This window comes from Dysidea avara, chromosome 1, assembly GCF_963678975.1.
Source record: "Dysidea avara chromosome 1, odDysAvar1.4, whole genome shotgun sequence".
In the NCBI taxonomy this organism is placed as follows: Eukaryota; Metazoa; Porifera; class Demospongiae; order Dictyoceratida; family Dysideidae; genus Dysidea; species Dysidea avara.
The window spans coordinates 32,997,925-33,016,796 of NC_089272.1; the positions used below are offsets into that span (position 1 = coordinate 32,997,925).

The 18,872-nt window shown below is 36.5% G+C and overlaps 1 protein-coding gene across 2 annotated transcripts; it reads left to right on the forward strand.

Annotated features, from left to right (window-relative positions):
- The first annotated feature begins 2,207 nt into the window (after positions 1 to 2,207).
- Positions 2,208 to 8,376, forward strand: LOC136262228 (hepatocyte growth factor receptor-like). 2 transcript variants are annotated; one of them, XM_066056441.1, is made up of 10 exons: positions 2,208 to 2,645; positions 4,269 to 4,478; positions 4,533 to 4,565; positions 4,615 to 4,740; positions 6,323 to 6,415; positions 6,477 to 6,706; positions 7,501 to 7,610; positions 7,660 to 7,819; positions 7,874 to 8,010; positions 8,061 to 8,376. In XM_066056441.1, the coding sequence occupies exons 2-10, from the start codon at positions 4,457 to 4,459 to the stop codon at positions 8,200 to 8,202; spliced, it is 1,053 nt and encodes a 350-aa protein (XP_065912513.1). In that variant the 5' UTR covers positions 2,208 to 2,645; positions 4,269 to 4,456; the 3' UTR covers positions 8,203 to 8,376. The 2 variants fall into 2 exon arrangements, with proteins under 2 accessions (XP_065912513.1, XP_065912519.1); XM_066056447.1 differs by lacking the exon at positions 2,208 to 2,645 and adding an exon at positions 3,049 to 3,143.
- The last annotated feature ends 10,496 nt before the right edge of the window (positions 8,377 to 18,872 follow it).

The window sequence follows — 18,872 nt, forward strand, 5'->3', positions numbered from 1 at the left end:
GTACCTAGCCTGGCATATGTGGGTAGTTTGGTTGTAGATTTCTGGAGGTCAAAATTTCACATTACAGACTTTAACTACAGTGAAACCTGAGTATTATGGACACCTTGGGACCAACCAAAAGTGTCCTGATTATCAAGGTACCCTGATTTTCCAGGTCAGCTTACATGCTAAGGGATGCATTAGGGCCATTATCAAGTGTCCAGATTATGCAGGTATCCTTATTTTCAAGTGTCCTGATTAACAGGTTCCACTATATTAATATTGGTACTCAGATTATGCAGGTATCCTTATTTTAAAGTGTCCTGATTAACAGGTTCCACTATATTAATATTGGTACTCATCATGCCATTGCATTGTAGTCTGAGATTCGTATGTGTGGACCTTCAGGATGGGACTCCAAACTAGTGGGCTGCATCACAAAATTTTAAACACAGTAGAATGGGCTTAAAACTAAAGGAGCAAGTTTGGCAGTGCGACTATTAATCAGTGCCTTAATTGTTCTGAATTTGGTTGGCAATGCAGATCGCATGTGAACTGATTTTAGTAGTGGCCGTGCTGCTAAGATTGATCCAGTATTTATGCTGCCATGTTGGTCCCCTTTTTAGGAGTGGGGCTTTCTGTGCTTGATTTCTTTTGTCATTCAATGTTACTCAGGTCCAGGACATTCATTTTGTACAATTGCAGCAGCTACAATTCATGCATCATCCGTGCATGTATCATGGACTACCTTTGTGCTCCTTTGTGTCTCTTTCATTTTGCTCAGAGGTGCTTCAAAGGTTTTATGTGTTATCACATAGAGTAGTGAAATAAGAGAGGTTGCCTACACTTGCAGATATCCTAGTGGATATTTTATCATATTTCAGTCTGTAGCCATCACAGAATTAGGGATTAAAATTTTGCCCATTATATATTATAGTGTTAGTGCCTTGTTTCATATAAATTGTTTTTTACTTGTTTGCTTTAATACATTTTTGTTTATGTGAACCACATCAAAAGAGCTGAGAATGGCACCAGACATATACAGTAGCTGTTGTATGTCATTTTCAGCTATGTTCAGCCATTACACACCCAAGCCTCAACATTACAAGAACAAGAAGCATACCTGAAATAAATTTGAATTCAGCCAATAAAAATTGGCCTGGCCACTTGCCATTATAAACATGATAGTCAACACAGGAAAGCTATTAGGTGCTACCGCAAATTGACACATGATACTGTCAGCAAAAGACATTGGACACAAAGGAGAACAAAAATAAATCCATTTTGTGTGCATTGTATATGCAAAAACGCACCTGTCTGGCTGAAGCAACATCTTACCGTGAAAAAATCAAGCCCATAGTATACTTTCAGTTACACTTGTCTGAAGGCATTAGTAAGTCAGTCAGTCATTTTACTACATGTAACTTTTTTTTTAAATTTCATAGCAACCTATTTCAAGTTGCACTGAAGGACCTATTTATAGCTGTAAACTCCCAATTATTGTTTTAAAGTACACAGTAATATTTGTATCATGGTAGTATATACACTGAATACTCGTACTATTGTATATACACCTCTCTAGGTGATTCCTTATTGACCAGTGATGCAAGCATAAAGTGAGTTAGTTTAGTACTGTAACATTTATTGTGTGAAGCAATTAAGTAAGCACAAGGAACAGGCATTCATGTGCACGCCAAAAGAGTCAAGCTGTGAAGAAAGTGCACAGACTGTAAAATCAACGGTGATGATCTCATGGTTTTCAAGACAGTGTGCTTTTCTTACAACTTGGCTGCTTTACCACAACCTTAAAGCTGACTTACAGCCAGGTAAGGGGCTTTTTGGTTCTCTACAGGAGTGAAATTGAAATATATATTTATTGGTAATTAGTACAATTGCAGCTAAACTTGAAATTGAAGTGACTGAAGGCTTAGCCTGCTTGACGGAGATACAAATTTCGTGTGTTACATGTATGTTTCATTGCAATGCATCTGGAGCTCTAATATAATTGCCTGGAACTTGTATATAACCTTGTCCATTGTAAACCCTTTAGCTATTTGCCATTTACAAGTTACATTGTGCCTAAAAATGGTTTTGAAAACTGAGGTCAAATTCTGAGCAATATGTACAGTATTTAATGTATGGCTGGTATATAGTATGTCATTTGGTACTGTATTAGATCGTTTGATATACTTTTGCGCAGTTTACTATTAAATTGTTCACAGTTGTATTCCAATGCTGAGCAATAGCTCATGCATCAACCATGGGAGATACCTTAATTACACTAGAGACATTGATCTACTACTGCAGTTGGAATATGATGCTATGAACTACATTGATCTAAACATTGGCAATCAGTATTGTAGAAACTATCTTAAAACAGCTGTATGTGTCACCATATATCCACCATGTAATGATGCCGGAGGCAATGTCACTGTCCAAAGCTTGTGTTCTGCTGAGTGTAACAGACTACTGAATGATCCGCAATGTTTGCAAGTCACTACTGCTGTAGCAAATATCATATGGAAAAATGTTTCAATCAGTGTTACAATTAACTGCACAGACTCACTGGATTTTGCCACGTCATTTTTAGAGGTGCTACCTGATACAGTAATTTATTATAGTAAAATTTGTTTTTCGATATTAGAAAGTGTTGAGGTCCCCAAAATGTAAGTGTATATTGTACTGTGAAACTGTGACAGTAGGTATACTGTGTATACATTATTTACTGTATGTACGTAGGTGCAGACAGTTACCGCTAGATGATATTGGAATTTGTTCAAGTGTCACTGAATCTGTAAACTTCTATTTCTACAACTATACACAAGGAGACGCTGAATCCTTTACTAGAGGTCTAAGGAATATCTATAATAGCAACTTAACTATTTATGAAGACGAATATTGTCGAATGGCTGCTCTACGTTTTGTTTGCAACTATGTTCTCATTCCATGTGATCTTCATACTGGAAATCCTAGACTAATTTGTTCATCTATATGTGATTACATTGTTAATAAACGCTGTATTAGTACTTTTGTTCACGTTAATGTAATAGGAGCAGGATTTAGAATTATTCTAAACTGTAGTAACCCACTGCTACTGCTGCAAGAAATCGATCACAGTGTACCTGATAACTTCACAATAAATGAGAATTGCATTCAATTTTCTGGTAAGCTGTGAAAAACTGTGCCTCTGTCCACCATGCTACTAACTTGCCAGCATCTGTACACAATTAATGCTCAAACTGAAGTCCTCATCATTTAGTTATATACTTATTTTGAGGTGCTGCATTGAACACTAATATATACTATTGCTGCATTTTATAGAAAACCATAGGATAAACTGTTCAGTTGTCTGATTTGCATACTGTACAACAGGTTGTTAGTTCAAAACCACTGGTTTTTTTTGTGTCTCTTTAACCATACCCATTGTACACACCATTTAAAAACAAACGTTTGAGCTTCTATAACAATCAAAGGAGAATGTATTATATGGTGTTGGACAGACAAAGCATGTATATACCCCTGTACTACAGTAATTAATAATTCTGAGGTGTCCATGCTAGGAGATGGAGATTTTGAATGATGTACAAGATACATACTTTTCAACAGTTGAAGTCAGTTGTACTCAATATAGCATGGCAGACTAATGACACAAAGCGTTGTACTGTGTTACACTGTTAGTAGCTCTGTCCATGATTTATTACACCATATAGTGCTAGGCAATACAACAAATATATGTTGTATCGTGATATATTTATTTATGTCGTGATATGATAGCTAGAAAATATTATTGTGATAGAGCTACGTGACTTACCCAGCACTATGTAAGCTTGTAAAATGCTAGTTTTGCCAAGCCTTGCATTGCACCCTCATTGAGAACGCATTAGTTATACCATTAGATATTCTGGTAACATTTACGTACATTTAATCTAGTATCCTTTCTACCATTTTGAAAGGCGCTAGGTAAATACACAGATATGTTTACAATGGTCAATGCATGCAGAACAGTAGTTCAAAGAGCCAATGCTGGCAATTACACTAAGTCTTGTAATAGATATACTGTAAGATGACAAAGGCATTGCAAATTCAACCTTAAGACTAAGTATTGTAACTTGTAAGCTGTCAACTGTTATGGGTATACTATATATTGTGAATAAGTTTTGCCATGAAATATGACATAAGAAAAATCTATATTGCCCAGCAGTAGGCCACCATACATGTTTTTTGCTAACCAAGCTACATTATTTATAATTTTTTTTTGATATTCACACAGTGTTGCATGCTATTTTTAGATTTACTGGATCCAACACCAATTGATCCAACACCAATTGATCCAACACCAATTGAGGTCAATGATGTACATCCAGCAGTGATAGGTGCAGTGACTGCTGGATTGAGCATAGTAGGTATTTGTGTATGCGGTGTGATCATTGTGGTTCTAAAAAAAAAACTCACAAGAAACAAATCTAGGATACCAACAATGCAGCCTAGTGGAGTGTCAGGTAACACAAATGCAGTGCAACTAAGCACACAAATAACCTAGCTTCATTATACAGGTGATAACTGGAATTTTACCAAGTTTATGAATGGTATATAGTGATAACACTAACGCTACTTGTAACACTATCATTCATATAGGTGGGTCAACATCTGATCATATTATAAGCTCTAAAGATGCGAATGTTTTGAAAATGGAATGTGGTGATTTTAGCAGTTTATTGCTACCTAGGCAAGAATTAGAGTTTAGTGGAATAATTGGAGAAGGTAAGTCAAGAAATAAACTGTTACTAAATACTGTGTTATAAATGGTAATAATAAATAGCAGGGATCAGGAAGGTTTGCATTTTCTGGCAAAAAAAAATTGGAAACATTTCTTTTGCAGCTCTTTTCAGTTGTATAGCTACAACTAGACAAATCCTTAAAAGCATGTTTTGGGGCGAGCTGGATTGTTGAACTTTACTGTAGCCATACTGATCATAAGGAAGCAGCAGATGGACACAAACAGCAGAACTTGTGAAATGAGTATTCCTCAGATTGCACCATTCCTCACATTACTGGATTAGTGCAAATACAATAGTAACAATAGGGTAATAGCACAAAGAGGTAAGATCTTAGAGCAGCAGTACTTGCTGCCAAAAGTACAGCATCACAAAATTCATTACCTATCACAGGTGAACTAATGCCACTGGGTGATGCCACTGGGTGGTGATAACTCCAATCCTTCACTGCACTCTACACCTGCCAGACAGACAATTGCAATTCTAAACTGTCAATCAATAAACTGACCATTGAATTGATTACTAACAGTGTGGTGCATTCTTCTATGTAAATTTAGGAAGTTTCTACTAACCAAATTGATGGTACACAAAGAGTTACTTATTTTGTTGCAAGTTTTAGCAAGTGTTGAAACATGTACTGGTACATGTGTTCTTATTGTAACGTTTCTATATTAGATTGTTTGCTCCACTGCATAATAGCTATTATGCATTCACAGTTTTCCAAACTCTCAATAATATTACAAGGCCAACTGAAAGATTCCAGCATGTCACTAGTCTGAACAGCACTACCTCTGCTAATGGGTGCTGTATCTACTGGGTGATAACCATGCATACCACTCTGTCTAGCTGTATCATCCTGTATGGTAGCTATAACGTTAACCCAGTGTGAAACTTTGGAATTCCTATGCTATTACATGATGGAATACATCATATATGCTGTAGCAATGATACACTCTGTGTCATGTACACCCAAAACACTAGCGTACCATACCAGTGTGTCACCAGTGTGTCACCATAAACAGAAAATGTGATTTTCAGTGTAATGGAGTGTGCTGGCCACACAATTAGGAACAGATGTGAGACAGGCTCTTTCATTTTAGTCCCAGTTCTGTAATCTGCACCATAATTGCTTATAAACTTGTAGTAAATTTGTGAATGCGTAAACTCCTGGCCATAGAAGTACAGCTAGCTGAAAATGAACTATAAATTGAATTGTAACACAACTATAGATTAGGCTTTTAACACAACTATAGAATAGGCTTTTAACAGCTATAAAGTCAATTAGTTTCTCATCCCCCAGTAAATATTTTGCACTATTGGTGGCTGAATGCATGCACCTACTATATAAGGTGAGTAAATAGCTGGAGCAAACTAGAAAGTTCCGTTCTTGGAAATGTGAGCTGTGGAATGCAGCTACCAGTATATAGAGTACAAACTTAAATCTGCTCACCTACATTATTATTTTGAGTATTGGTGCATGAGAAACTAATAACTAAATTTATGTGACCTTATGAGGCCTAACTCTACAGTTTGTACACTGTAACCATTGCAATATGATTTGTGTACAGGAGAGTTTGGTCGTGTATTTAAAGGAGTGTGGATACACAAACATGATGATGGGAGTTACAAGTCTGAAGAGGTTGCCATAAAGACAGTTAAAGGTTGTAATGGTGATGCAAAATAATTTTGCATGCTTAATCTTGTGGCATATGTTCCTTTCAGATTGTGAATCAATGGACAAGTTAAAGTCCATTCTTCATGAAAGTGTGCTAATGAAGTCTCTTCACCATGACAACATACTGAAAATATTGGGTGTCTGTCTTGAAACTGACATACAAGGTGGAACAGTTTACATTGTGTTACCTTATATGGTCAATGGAGATCTCAAAACTTATTTGAAAAACAAAAGACAATCAATAATAAAACGAATATCACAAAGTTTCATCCATCATGTAAGTCACCTCTTACCAAGCTCAGTGACAACTTCTATATAATATATATATATAATTATATATTATGTCATTTTACAAAACTGATCCGAAATGCACATCAGATAAAATCAAACTAACACCACCAGTTGGGTTGCTACACTACCATACTATTGGTTCTAAGCCTCAGTCAACATTACTCACTAAGAGCCATCTCTATTCTGGGTGATGTGGTAGGCCTGAATTGCAATTTCTGGACTTGTGAAGGATCTGGCTTGACGAGAATCAGTGGGTAGTCTGTTACAGTTGGCCAAATGATTTCTGTGTTGATTCTGCTGCATATCAGGAACTAAGTAGCCAGTACATCTCTGTAACCTTGTGTCTGGACTTTAATCATGGTCCACCTCCATATTTCTACTTGTCCATCTCACCAGAATTTCTATTCTATTTAGTCTACAAGCAGCTACAAGTGCTGCGAATGCTCTGAAAGGAAAAAATACTGATGCAACTCTGGTGTAAATTTCATACATACATCTGCATACATGTGCTGACAAGTTAGCTACAATAGTTTGAATTCTTTAAAGCAGTTTATCTCGAAACTGCTGATATGCAATTTGGATTGTTTTCCAAAATTAAGTCACATTTATAGTCTATTTATCTATGTGCATGTATTGGACACTCTTTGTAAAGCAGTGATGGTATCAAGGACAATACAGTCATGCCTATATAGTATCATGCACGATTCAGTCATAATAGTTGACACCTGTAAATATATACTGATACTGTAAAGATGTACAATGATATATCTTACATTATAGGAAGCAAGAATACCACAACTGACCGCAATGTGCTATCAGATAGCTTGTGGTATGAACTATTTAGCAGAACAACGAATTGTTCACCGAGATCTAGCTGCAAGGAATTGCATGTATGAGACATCTTAACACTGACAATAAGATGTATCTATATTCATACAGGGTAGATGAAGCCTTGACTATTAAAGTGGCTGACTTTGGATTAGCTCGAGATGTATACATCTTAGATTACTACCGAGTACAAAGCAATAACAAACTTCCTGTAAAATGGATGGCACCTGAAGCACTACATGATCAGATCAGTAATGAGAAAACTGATGTGGTGAGCTTGAATCTGAGCTGTTTAGTAACTACCTAATTATATGTTAAAATATAGTGGTCATATGGGATTACTTGTTGGGAAGTATTCAGTCTTGGTCGTGTACCTTACCCAACTATATCCAACCATGACATACTGGACTATATCGATGCAGGAAATCGACCAATTAGACCGAAACTGTGTCCAGACAACATGTGAGTGTGTATATGTGTTGTTATTTATATTTTTTATTGTATCATTTAAGGTATGCACTAATGCAAAAGTGTTGGGAAGCAGATGTTGACCACAGAATTTGTTTTAAAGAAATAGTGACAGAGTTGAGTGATGATGACATTATAGTGGGAGGATTGAGTGACAGTACCAACGACAACTACATACATTTTTGATTTTATTATAAGTAGCTTAAATACACATACACGTAGTTATCTGTACGCATTAGCTGTTGTGCAGCTATTTTTGGTGCTACTGTAATGCACTAGCTGTGACTAGATTTAGTGGAGGTGAAATTCACTACTTAGTTTTGATTGTGTATAGTTTTATGGTGATTAATTAAATATTCAGTGGTCATATATACTGTAACTCTGCAAGACTTAGCTAGCTAGTCCAGTTTAGTGGCTTAAATCATAAATGCATGGAGATTTAGGCATCAACTGCAATGCAAGGATTTAAATGAGGTGATATTGTCTAGATCTCCTTGTGCTGAAGGCATAATTTAAACTACAAGAACATCAATATAGCTAGTAGTTGCAAAATCTTAGGACATCCCAAGAACATCATGAATGCACCAAGAAAGACCATTCCATTTCAGAAATCTGCTGGCCTTATGAACAGAGCAAACTATAGCTACTAGCAGAAATGGCAGCATGGATGTTGTAACGGAATTGTAAGAAGTTTGACCTTGTAGTTACCATACAATACAGAGGTACTGTATATTTAGGATCACGGAGGTTAGGATTTTTCTGGCCAAAAATGTCAAACTTAACAGCTCCATCCTGGCACTTGGCAGTATTGGTTAGGTATAACCAAAACCAAAAGTACCTTCAGTACAACCCTAAATGTTTCCAATAGATCTATACACTGACTATGTAAAAAAAGGCAGGCAAATTACCAGCCAATTAAAGTTAAAAGAAATGAATTTAGGGTGCAGCAAAAGTGAATATAAAACATAGCTGAAAGATAAAGGTTCAGTGTTAAAGTTTGTTGGTTGTATATCAACATTTCATTCTTGGCTGCTTCAGATATCAGCTATTGTGGTTGCCAGTTACTTTTACTTTAATGGGTGCACCTGTTTTACAGCCAAGGTGTTCTTGCATGGATTGAAACTTTGGTAATTGCAGTTATAGTTGTATTATAAGATTGATTCTTGGCCGCTCCAGATATTAGCTCTTTGAGCTACCAATTATTTTTACCTTCACGAGGGATTTCTCTACAACTGAGCAGTTTTTACATTGAGTTTCAGGTACTTGTAGTGTCTTGGGCACGCCTTTTTACAGTGAAGGTGTTTATGGGGTCAATTAAAACTATTGTGCGTAAACTTATTTAAGTTGTCTATTTGTAGTCAATTTTGGGGTGATCCTACAATGCTGCTTGAATAATATTCTCTGATCATGACCTCTAGTGAAACTGTTAACAACAAAGATGAAAAATGGGTATGGTGGAACTTTATTCAGATGGTTAACCAACTTGTACACATCTCCTTTTTGTCTCCGGCAGTACAAGGAGTACAGGATGGTGTGTTGTAATCTTGTTATGGTAATCATGCTAATTCTGGAACTACAGTAACTTCGTGACTCGTTGTTGGATAATTTGTCAATTTTACTTGCTAAAACCAAATTCCAAATTGAAACACATTATTCCAAATGTGGGACAGATGTAAGTTTTGTACAGTATTAGGAATGATTCTTTAGTCAGGCGGGTAAAGGTCTGTTTTGTTAGTCCAAGGGATTGCATGGCTTTTGGTTGAGGGACACAAACAGGTTTAATAAGTTGGGAACGCAGCTTGTTGGTTGTACTCTTGTAGCAACAAATAATCACCTTTCAGTACACAGTTTCACTGTTAAAATTTACCATTTAACTAGATCTTTGCAAAAAGCTATTAAAGCTATAAATGACTTAAATACCAGTTACATGATAATTTACTGATGAAGGCACTGGGTGACAGTTTTACAGTTGGTTTGACTTTTGTTTCAGGTGAGGTTGCAATAAATGGTTATAATATATAGCTACTTCTTAGTGATTACTTGATTTTTGGGCTGATGAAGTTTAGCAATTCATTTAAAAGGTATAGCTATTACTCCTTCACAAAAGGAGGGGGCATTTTCACCAAATTCCCCATGTTGGATCTGCCATTGTTAGCCTTCATTTATTATCTTGTTTACTGATTTCATTACTTTTTATTGCTGGAACTCTAAATTAATTGTTTTAAGTTGTACAAGCTATGTAGTTTATTAACTTCTTTGCTAGCTTACTGTGACTGCTTTATCAAACAGTACAGTAGTACTGTTTAAGTAAAAATCACCCAAAAGTGACGCACTTCACCAATATTTCTGCCTTTAAAAATCATCCTAGAGAAATATTATGAGACAAAAATCACCTTAGCGGAATAATATTAGTCAATCTAACATGAAACACAGCATTGAAAAAAAGAAAACACTTACCTGTGACTGGATAAAGATTTTTTTAAATCACCAAAACTCGAAATGTCTTCACTGCTTGACCACATTCGCAAGCCTAGAGGCCAAACGAAGCAGTGCTCAGCCAGCATTTTATGTCACAATAACAAACTCACTAGTGGGATGTGCCTTTTAGGGTTCTGATGAGTGTAGATCCTCTGTGCCTTGTATTTCTTTTATTTTCAATCAGGCTGCTTGTCTTCGTCATTCACAAAACCATACCGAGGCATTAATTTTCTGTATCAACACTTTCTTTCAGAAGCATATATACATGCCACAGAATTATTTCAGAACTGGATTTTAGAAGCGCTTCACTGAGTCCCAACGCTACTATAATTATTATACTAGCTAGATATCTGCAAGTTTGCAATTGGTATCCCGTTCGTGACCGCACCCATCAATTAAAGATCAATAGCGATAGAGTATGGAGACATTATCTTCTTAACAGTCTAGCTGTTTACTTAACAGTAAACAAGATGACCTACCCCTTATTGGCCTAGCTAGCTGCACACCCCTTGGCTGACTCAAGATATACACTATAATGCAATAGTCACAGTCACAAGTTACATTGTAGCTAGTTGTACTACAACAAAAACTAAACAAACTAGTACGTTAATTATAATTTAAAAATGAAGTAGGGATCCATGCGTGTGTCAAAGTAGGGACTTTCCCACTGAGCTATGTTGTAATATCATCATTCATCTCTTCTTTCACTACTTTTATCCCTACTTCATTTTATAATTAAAAAAATACTAGTTAGAGTATTTAGCTATAGATGTCTCAAGTGAGCTACGCAATATATTAAAGGGGATGGTTTGTCATACCAAATAATCATGTTTCATAGTGACCAAGCGGGTCAAAAAAATTAACATATGATTGAGTATCTTGATCTTAATAGGTGCAGGAGCTAAACTAGCACTGAAATAGAGTGTGCAATGGAGCTCCATTTCCCTCCTGTTTTCTACTACATCTATTAGTGACTAATATTGACAATATTTAGGAGTCTACCACCATAATAGCTCTATCTTTAAAGAGATCATGCGATTTAAATTTATTATTGAGTTTGCCAATGCACTGACACACCACATCTGTGAAACATAAGATTCACGGCCTAAATAAGAAAAACATTGATGCAGAAATATTAATACCTTGGTATATGGTTTCCTTGCACAAAGAAGATGACCATGTAATTGAAGATAGTGAGAAAGGCAAATGCGCAGAAGGCAGACACTTGTTGGAACCAGAAAAGGCACATACTACTGTTTGTGATTGCAGCACAAAATTTTGGCCATATACTGCTTTGTTTGGCCTCTAGCCTTGTGACTGAAGTCAGACAGGCTGGCAAACTAGTATCCAGGTTTTGGTGATTTTTTTAATACCTGGACATCTGTGAGTGTTTTCTTGTTTTTAATGCTGCATGGATTTGTAGATGGACTAAGGCTATTCTGTAAAAGTGATTTTCATCATGTATGATAACACTGTACCTACAGTATAATAGCTTTTAACCACAGAATTTTGCCATATCTAAACAGCGCTACTGTACTGTTTTGATACTGGCCATGTCAGACTGTCTCATGTACATATTATGCAGTAAGCTACCTAGGTTATATTATTAATAATAGTTTATTATTTGAGATGAATTAAGCACCAAAACCACTTCTCTTGTACATAGCTAACTATATATATATTATAAGAAAACTGCACAAATACTGTACATAAACTACATATACTGTAGCCCCACAGTTTTGATCTGCACTGATCAAGCTATAATGACTCAATCCTAAACTCTACTTGTAGGAAAATGGTATCATTTTTAAGGTATTGGCAACTCTTGGTGTCCCTATCAAGCATAGTGTGTGAAATGAAATCATAGCAGTACCAAACAAACTGTTTCTTATCAGTAGTTGGCCTCTTAAGATCACTATCAATTATTCCTCCTGTAACATGATGCTTGCAATTGCTTATTTGATTTAACAGCTTTATTTCACAATAACTTTTAAAAGGCCATTTCAATTGATCATCATAAGGGCCCTTCATCAGATGAAGCCACACAGATATATGAGTTTTGTTTACACCAGATGCATATACATTTAAGCAAACTTGATATCCCTTGTGGTGAGTGAAGAATGCATTACTATACCAGTCTTCTCCATTTTTCTTCTTGTTGCCAAACTCTATCATTTTCATTGTCACTGGTGCAATTTGGTTAGTTGTCAAATATTTCGGAGTCTCTGTGTTTATTTGTAACAAAATGGCCCACTGTAGTGTTGTTTCAACTTGTTCTGTCTTCTGTTGTAGCTGAATTTCCAGTCGTTCTGCTTGTTCGGCCAATCAGTTTATTCTCAACACAAGAAACTGTTTCACAAGCAGCATTTACTTGCGCTTCTACTTGATGTACTCGCTCTGTTAAATTATCAATTTTCTTCACGATGCTTCTCAATTCTTGTTTAATGGAATTCAGTTCCATTTGTTCCTCGCGATGACTGGTGTGTCTGCTATCTTCAATGAAACCACTTGAATTACTGTGAGTATTGTATTGAAATATTGGTAATGGCCCATGGCCACCTCTTGTTGCCATCATTGCAATGGGTGTGACCACGTACGGACTGTAACGCCCACTGTTGATTTCAGTTCCGTTTGAACCTTAACCTTGGTTTGAACACTAATCGTCCGCCGCGCCGCGAGCTATTCCGTGGTGGTTTATAAGTGAACTGTAGCCACAAGAAGCTTTACGGATCAGTTGGCTACAACCACTCACAAGAAGTCACTACATGTGACAATAATACAGCTTAGCTGAAGAAGGGTTTTAGCATCATCTCATACATGACGCGCAGTGGTGTAGCTATAGCTACCATTGAGGCAACCGAGGCAGCTGCCTTGGTAAAAAATCTCAACAAAAAACAGGCTGAGCAGGCCTGAGTTTTGGCACCCCTGATTTTCTACTCAAACGTTTAATATACTAGACAGCATCATATGTGGCAAGATATGTTCAGCAAAATAAAATTTAGCTGAACAAACTAGTTCTGCCATGCATGTATAGACAGCATTACGGTATCACACATAATAGAATCTATGGCTGTAGTACTAAGCAGGGCCAGAGAGAGAGAGTCTACAGTGACACGGTGCAACTGCTGGACCACTTTTCAGCTACTTGAATTTGTAAAAGATCGAGATACTCTAATAGAGCATTCATCGTTCTAATCATAGATACTAGACTTATAATAGGGATTGGCAACGGATGCGTAAACGGAAATAATCCGCGTTTCGCTTTCCCGTAATACTGTTAGGAATTTTCAAGTCACTACCAGCTAACCGCTATCATAGTGCCGCTATGCTACTGAGAATATTTCATGTGTTTCCACGAAGATTTAGTCTTTAAAGGTACGTAGCTCCGTTAGGGATTCTTGCTAGCATACGTGATGGAATTTCAGTACGGAAGTGAAACCTGCCTTTATTCTTTATTATTAATTGCTAGGCAGACAGCACAGCTGGTGTGCCTAGGATATAAAATCAACAATAGTGAAGTGCATGTACAATCAATAAGTGTACGTATGCTACAATTACTAGTTGTGAACAAAAAGTTACAGTATGTATGTGTTACATAAAAACACTAGACGCAAGGCACCTTCACTGCACTGCCTTACGTCTTTACGCAGTGCAGTGAAGGTGCTTTCGTATTTATCTCTCGCATTGCGACAGTGAGAAGACTAGACTAAGAGATGAGAGTTAAGCAGCTGAGATTAATAACTTTCCGGCTCTTGCCATCTTTCTAGTGGCGGAACAATTTTCCCTCACCCACATTGTATCTGGACAAAACTGTATGCCGAGAAGTTGTAGCTAATCTGCTAAAGCTATAGGACATCCTCACATCTCTCTGGCTTACCTGTACAGAACCACAAATTATTCACACTTCAAGCACTGACTGTTCTATTAGAGTTATAGACTGCTTTATTAGAGTGTATCTGAACCTTTGAAGTCAGCATTGATGATTACACTCCATCAGTTTAGACCACTCAAGTTCAAATGAAATACTGTAGCGGACTGGGTGTGCCCGGTTCCTGAACTCTAGTAGGAGTAAGACCTATTATGTACACCAGACCATAAACTGAATTTTAAGTCAGTGAAGCATCACCTTGATCTCAACAATGAGGGACATCCCATATCCATGAGGCAGTACTGTCACACAGGATCAAACATAGCTCAGTTCATACACCCTATACAACTTTGATTCGTGTGCCATACAACTCAAGTTACAAATAACAACACCTTGCCAGGCTATTATTTACATGTCATATGAAACTACATGATGTAAACATTGCTAATCCGACTAGGAGGTTGATTCTTGCTCTACTCTTGCATGGACCTGTTGCAGCTTGTCTTGTGTTATACTTCTGACTCCATCTAGTCTGCCAGCAGGTCTGTTGGTTCTGCAACTGCTCACTCAGATGCTAACAGCTTACCTAGCATTACAATAAATCAAAAATCAAATTAAGACTACTACATAAACACACCACAAATAATTCATTACACCAGAGTAATTTCTCCTGCCAGATATTTTATGTGGGCAGCAGGAAAGACTCCTGGTTTCTGTTGCACAATTTTTCCCAAAATACAATAAATTATGTCATCATATTTTTTGCACTAAAAGTGATAAATTTACATATACATGAACCAGATTCAACTGTATTGGGGAAGTCAAGAACCTAAGCCCACAGTACTTTCAAAGTTCAGCAAAAAAAGGCTGTAATCCACATTCAACCATAAGAATGTGAACTATACAATGTGTAGAGTTAGCCCTGTCAACACTCCAGCTGTGATCATGGAATATGGAGAACAGTGACCAGGTAATTTACTTGCAGTCCCCAAACAAAATGTCTGGCACGTAAGACTAATACCAAAGGAGATTAGATACCTTTGTGCAATATGCAATTTCATCGGATTGTTTACTGAGGTAGTTGGTAAAAGTCATATTAAGTCAAGTCGTATTATATGCATAATTATATTCATGAAGAGGGTAATTTATTTGCAACAAGTTCAAAAAACATTTCACCCATTGTTTTCTCATTACCACACCTTTCTGTTGGTAATGCAGCACACACACAAAAGGTAAACACAAAAACACATTTTTGTACTACAAAGTCACACGCACACACTAAAGCAAAGCTTTTGGTAATAGTATAGCAGCCAAGCACACACACATTAAAGCAAAGCTTTCAGCAATAGCATCAACATAATTCCAAAACCCAGTTTGAGACCATTGCTAAAGAGCACACACTAGATAATTATCTGTAATATTCTTCCCTCTGGTTCTTAGGTGGTCTTCCAACCTTGAATTTCCTGTAATTTCTCTCCTTTCATCAAAGTTCTGATGCCAAGACTATACATGTGAAATTTTCTGTTGCTCATTTTAAACTCTGCCTACACGAAAGTAACAGGAAGGATTCATAAACTAGATATAGAGTGACATTCTCCAAAGTTAACATTTGTACTGAACCTTGGAAACTCTTCAGAAAGTAGTTCACGAAGCTCAGTAAAACTACACAAACTTGTACAAATATCGCTCTGAAATGCCCTGTAAATAAGCATTCTCCCTCAAACAACGCCCCTATTATTAGAAAATTTGATCCATTAACACTTCCAAGGTCAAAATAAAAGGGTGGGAAATGTTAACACCGTTTAGGAACGTTGTGTCACTTCAAGAAAACTACACAACGGTAAATAGCGTTGAACTCCACAGTAAACAACAAAATGACAGCGCGCTAAAACACACAAATAAGAAACTTACCCATCCAATGTACTTCATATAGCCATAGCTTCAGCTTTAACGCACGAAGAATACGTGCACTGCACGCCTGCTCGAGTGCCTGTCACTCAAAGGCTCCACCATCTTTTACTTCACCAGCGAAACAGCGAAACGCGCATTAATTTACGAAAATAATAATTTTATAGTGCGTTACCAATCCCTATTATAAGTCTAGTATCTATGCTCTAATATACTCGTAATAGCTAATATACTCTAATGTACCTTACCCAACTATATCCAACCATGACATACTGGACTATATCGATGCAAGAAATCGACCAATTAGACCGAAACTGTGTCCAGACAACATGTGAGTGTGTATATGTGTTGTTATTTATATTTTTATTGTACCATTTAAGGTATGCACTATTGCAAAAGTGTTGGGAAGCAGATGTTGATCATAGAATCTGTTTTATAGATATAGTGGCAGAGTTGAGTGATAATGACATGCACTACAGTGGAAGGATTGAGTGACAGTACACTATTAAATGACAACTACATTCATTTTTGATTTAATTATTATAAGTATGTAGCTAAATACGTATACATGTAGTTATCTGTACACATTAGCTGTTGTGCAACTATTTTTGTGCTACTGTAATGTACTGTGACTAGATTTGTGAAAGGTGCCTTGCATCCTAACTGTTCCAAACATTGATCTGATAATTTGGTCTGAGAGATCCCACCTACCACATACCCAATAAGCAGCATGACATTGGATGTTTTCCAAAAACCGAATGTTCTTTTGAGTAAAAGGATTCCATAGCTGATATCCATACTCCAACAAAGGGTAGATAGCACATCTATATAGGCAGTGGATTTAATTTGTGGAGTGGCACCCCACTAAAGAAAATAATTCAAAGTTGGCAGCTACAATGTTTGGACCAACATAAATTAGTAGTGATATGAAGCCCCAAATAGCATACTAAGGTGTACCACTGAAGTGGTATATCATTCACAAAGTAAGTAGCAGTAATTGGAGAATGCTTGCATGTTTGTGATGCACAAAGCCTCATATTTAGGTGGACTAAGGTAAAGTTTCCAGTGATCTACCAGAAATAGACGCTATTCAAATCTTCTTGCAAAAGATCACAATCACTACTTGACTGTGATCTGCTGCAAGAAGATTTGAATATATAGTGTCTATTTCTTGCTAGATATAATTATACTCTTGTAGAAAGCATTGATCACAAAAGTTGACACTGCACAGTACTCCCTGGATCAGTAAGGTCCAACTACAAACTTGTCTCATTGCATTCTTTGACTGGCCTGCATGGCTTGTGTTAGAACTCATATTTGCACTTAAATGAACTTAGCCAGGAAGCTTCCAAAGTATACATCTGATATCTTGTGTTCACAATGTCAACATTCACTTAGTATGGTATTTGGATCATCAAGGTGTATGCACTGTACTAATATACATACTGTATTCTCATCACTCTCATAATAATAGTAGCAGGAATTGTTTTGGTAGTCTTACTCTATTTTCTCAACCTCACAGTCACTAATGGAACTATCAATGGAATAATTTTTTATGCTAACATTATTAGCATTAATGACGCAGTATTCCTAGTAAATGATAATGTGTTTAAACCTCTGCAAGTATTTATTTCTTGGATTTGGGTATTGAGACATGTTTCTATAATGGAATGGATGGATATACTAAGATATTCTTACAGTTGTTCTTCTCTTTCTATCTCATAGTCATTGCTGTTTCAATTATTGTAGCAAGTCATTATTCCTCTAGAATACTACGATGGACATATAGTAGATCTCTTCCTGTACTAGCTACATTGTTTTTGCTATCTTACACTGGCGTTCTCAGAGTTGTACTAACAGTCCTGTTCTCTTATTCTACCATAACTCACCTACCAAGTGGTCACCAAGAAGTAGTGTGGTCTATTGATGCTAGTGTTCCATTGTTTAGCTTAAAGTTTACCATACTGTTCATCACATGTCTTGTCTTATTCTTACTACTAATTCCTTTCAACATTATTTTGTTGTTCACAAGATACTTATCACAGTTCAGAATAATAAATCAGTTTAAACCTTTACTGGATGCATTTCAAGGATCATATAAAGATTAATATTATAACTGGGTTGGAATACACCTTGTGTTACGAAGTTTATTCTTTGCTTTATATGTATTTGAAATGAATATTAGGCTAATTTATCCACTATGCTGATCATTTTTTGCAGTATTGGGTATGCATCCATTCAACCTAACAAAGTCTCTTAGTATATATTCAAGAACTCTTGCTAGCACCAAACCTCACTATAATATATGCAGTATCCTATCAGGGTAGTGGCAGCATTTTTTCTACTATCACAATTGTCATGATCAGTTTAGCTTTTATTCAGTTTTGCACAATTGTGTTGTATCATTTCCTCACCTACACATGTCATTGTAATGTTTTGAATGTATTGCAAAAACTGTAGAAAGTAAAATGATAAAGTTCTTTAATAGAAATAGTGGAACTGAAGAAGGTTCCAATAACATTGCATTACTCAATATCCCTGAGCGTGCTTGCAACTACACCGAATATCAAGATGGACTTGTTAGTGATGACTTTAAATAAAC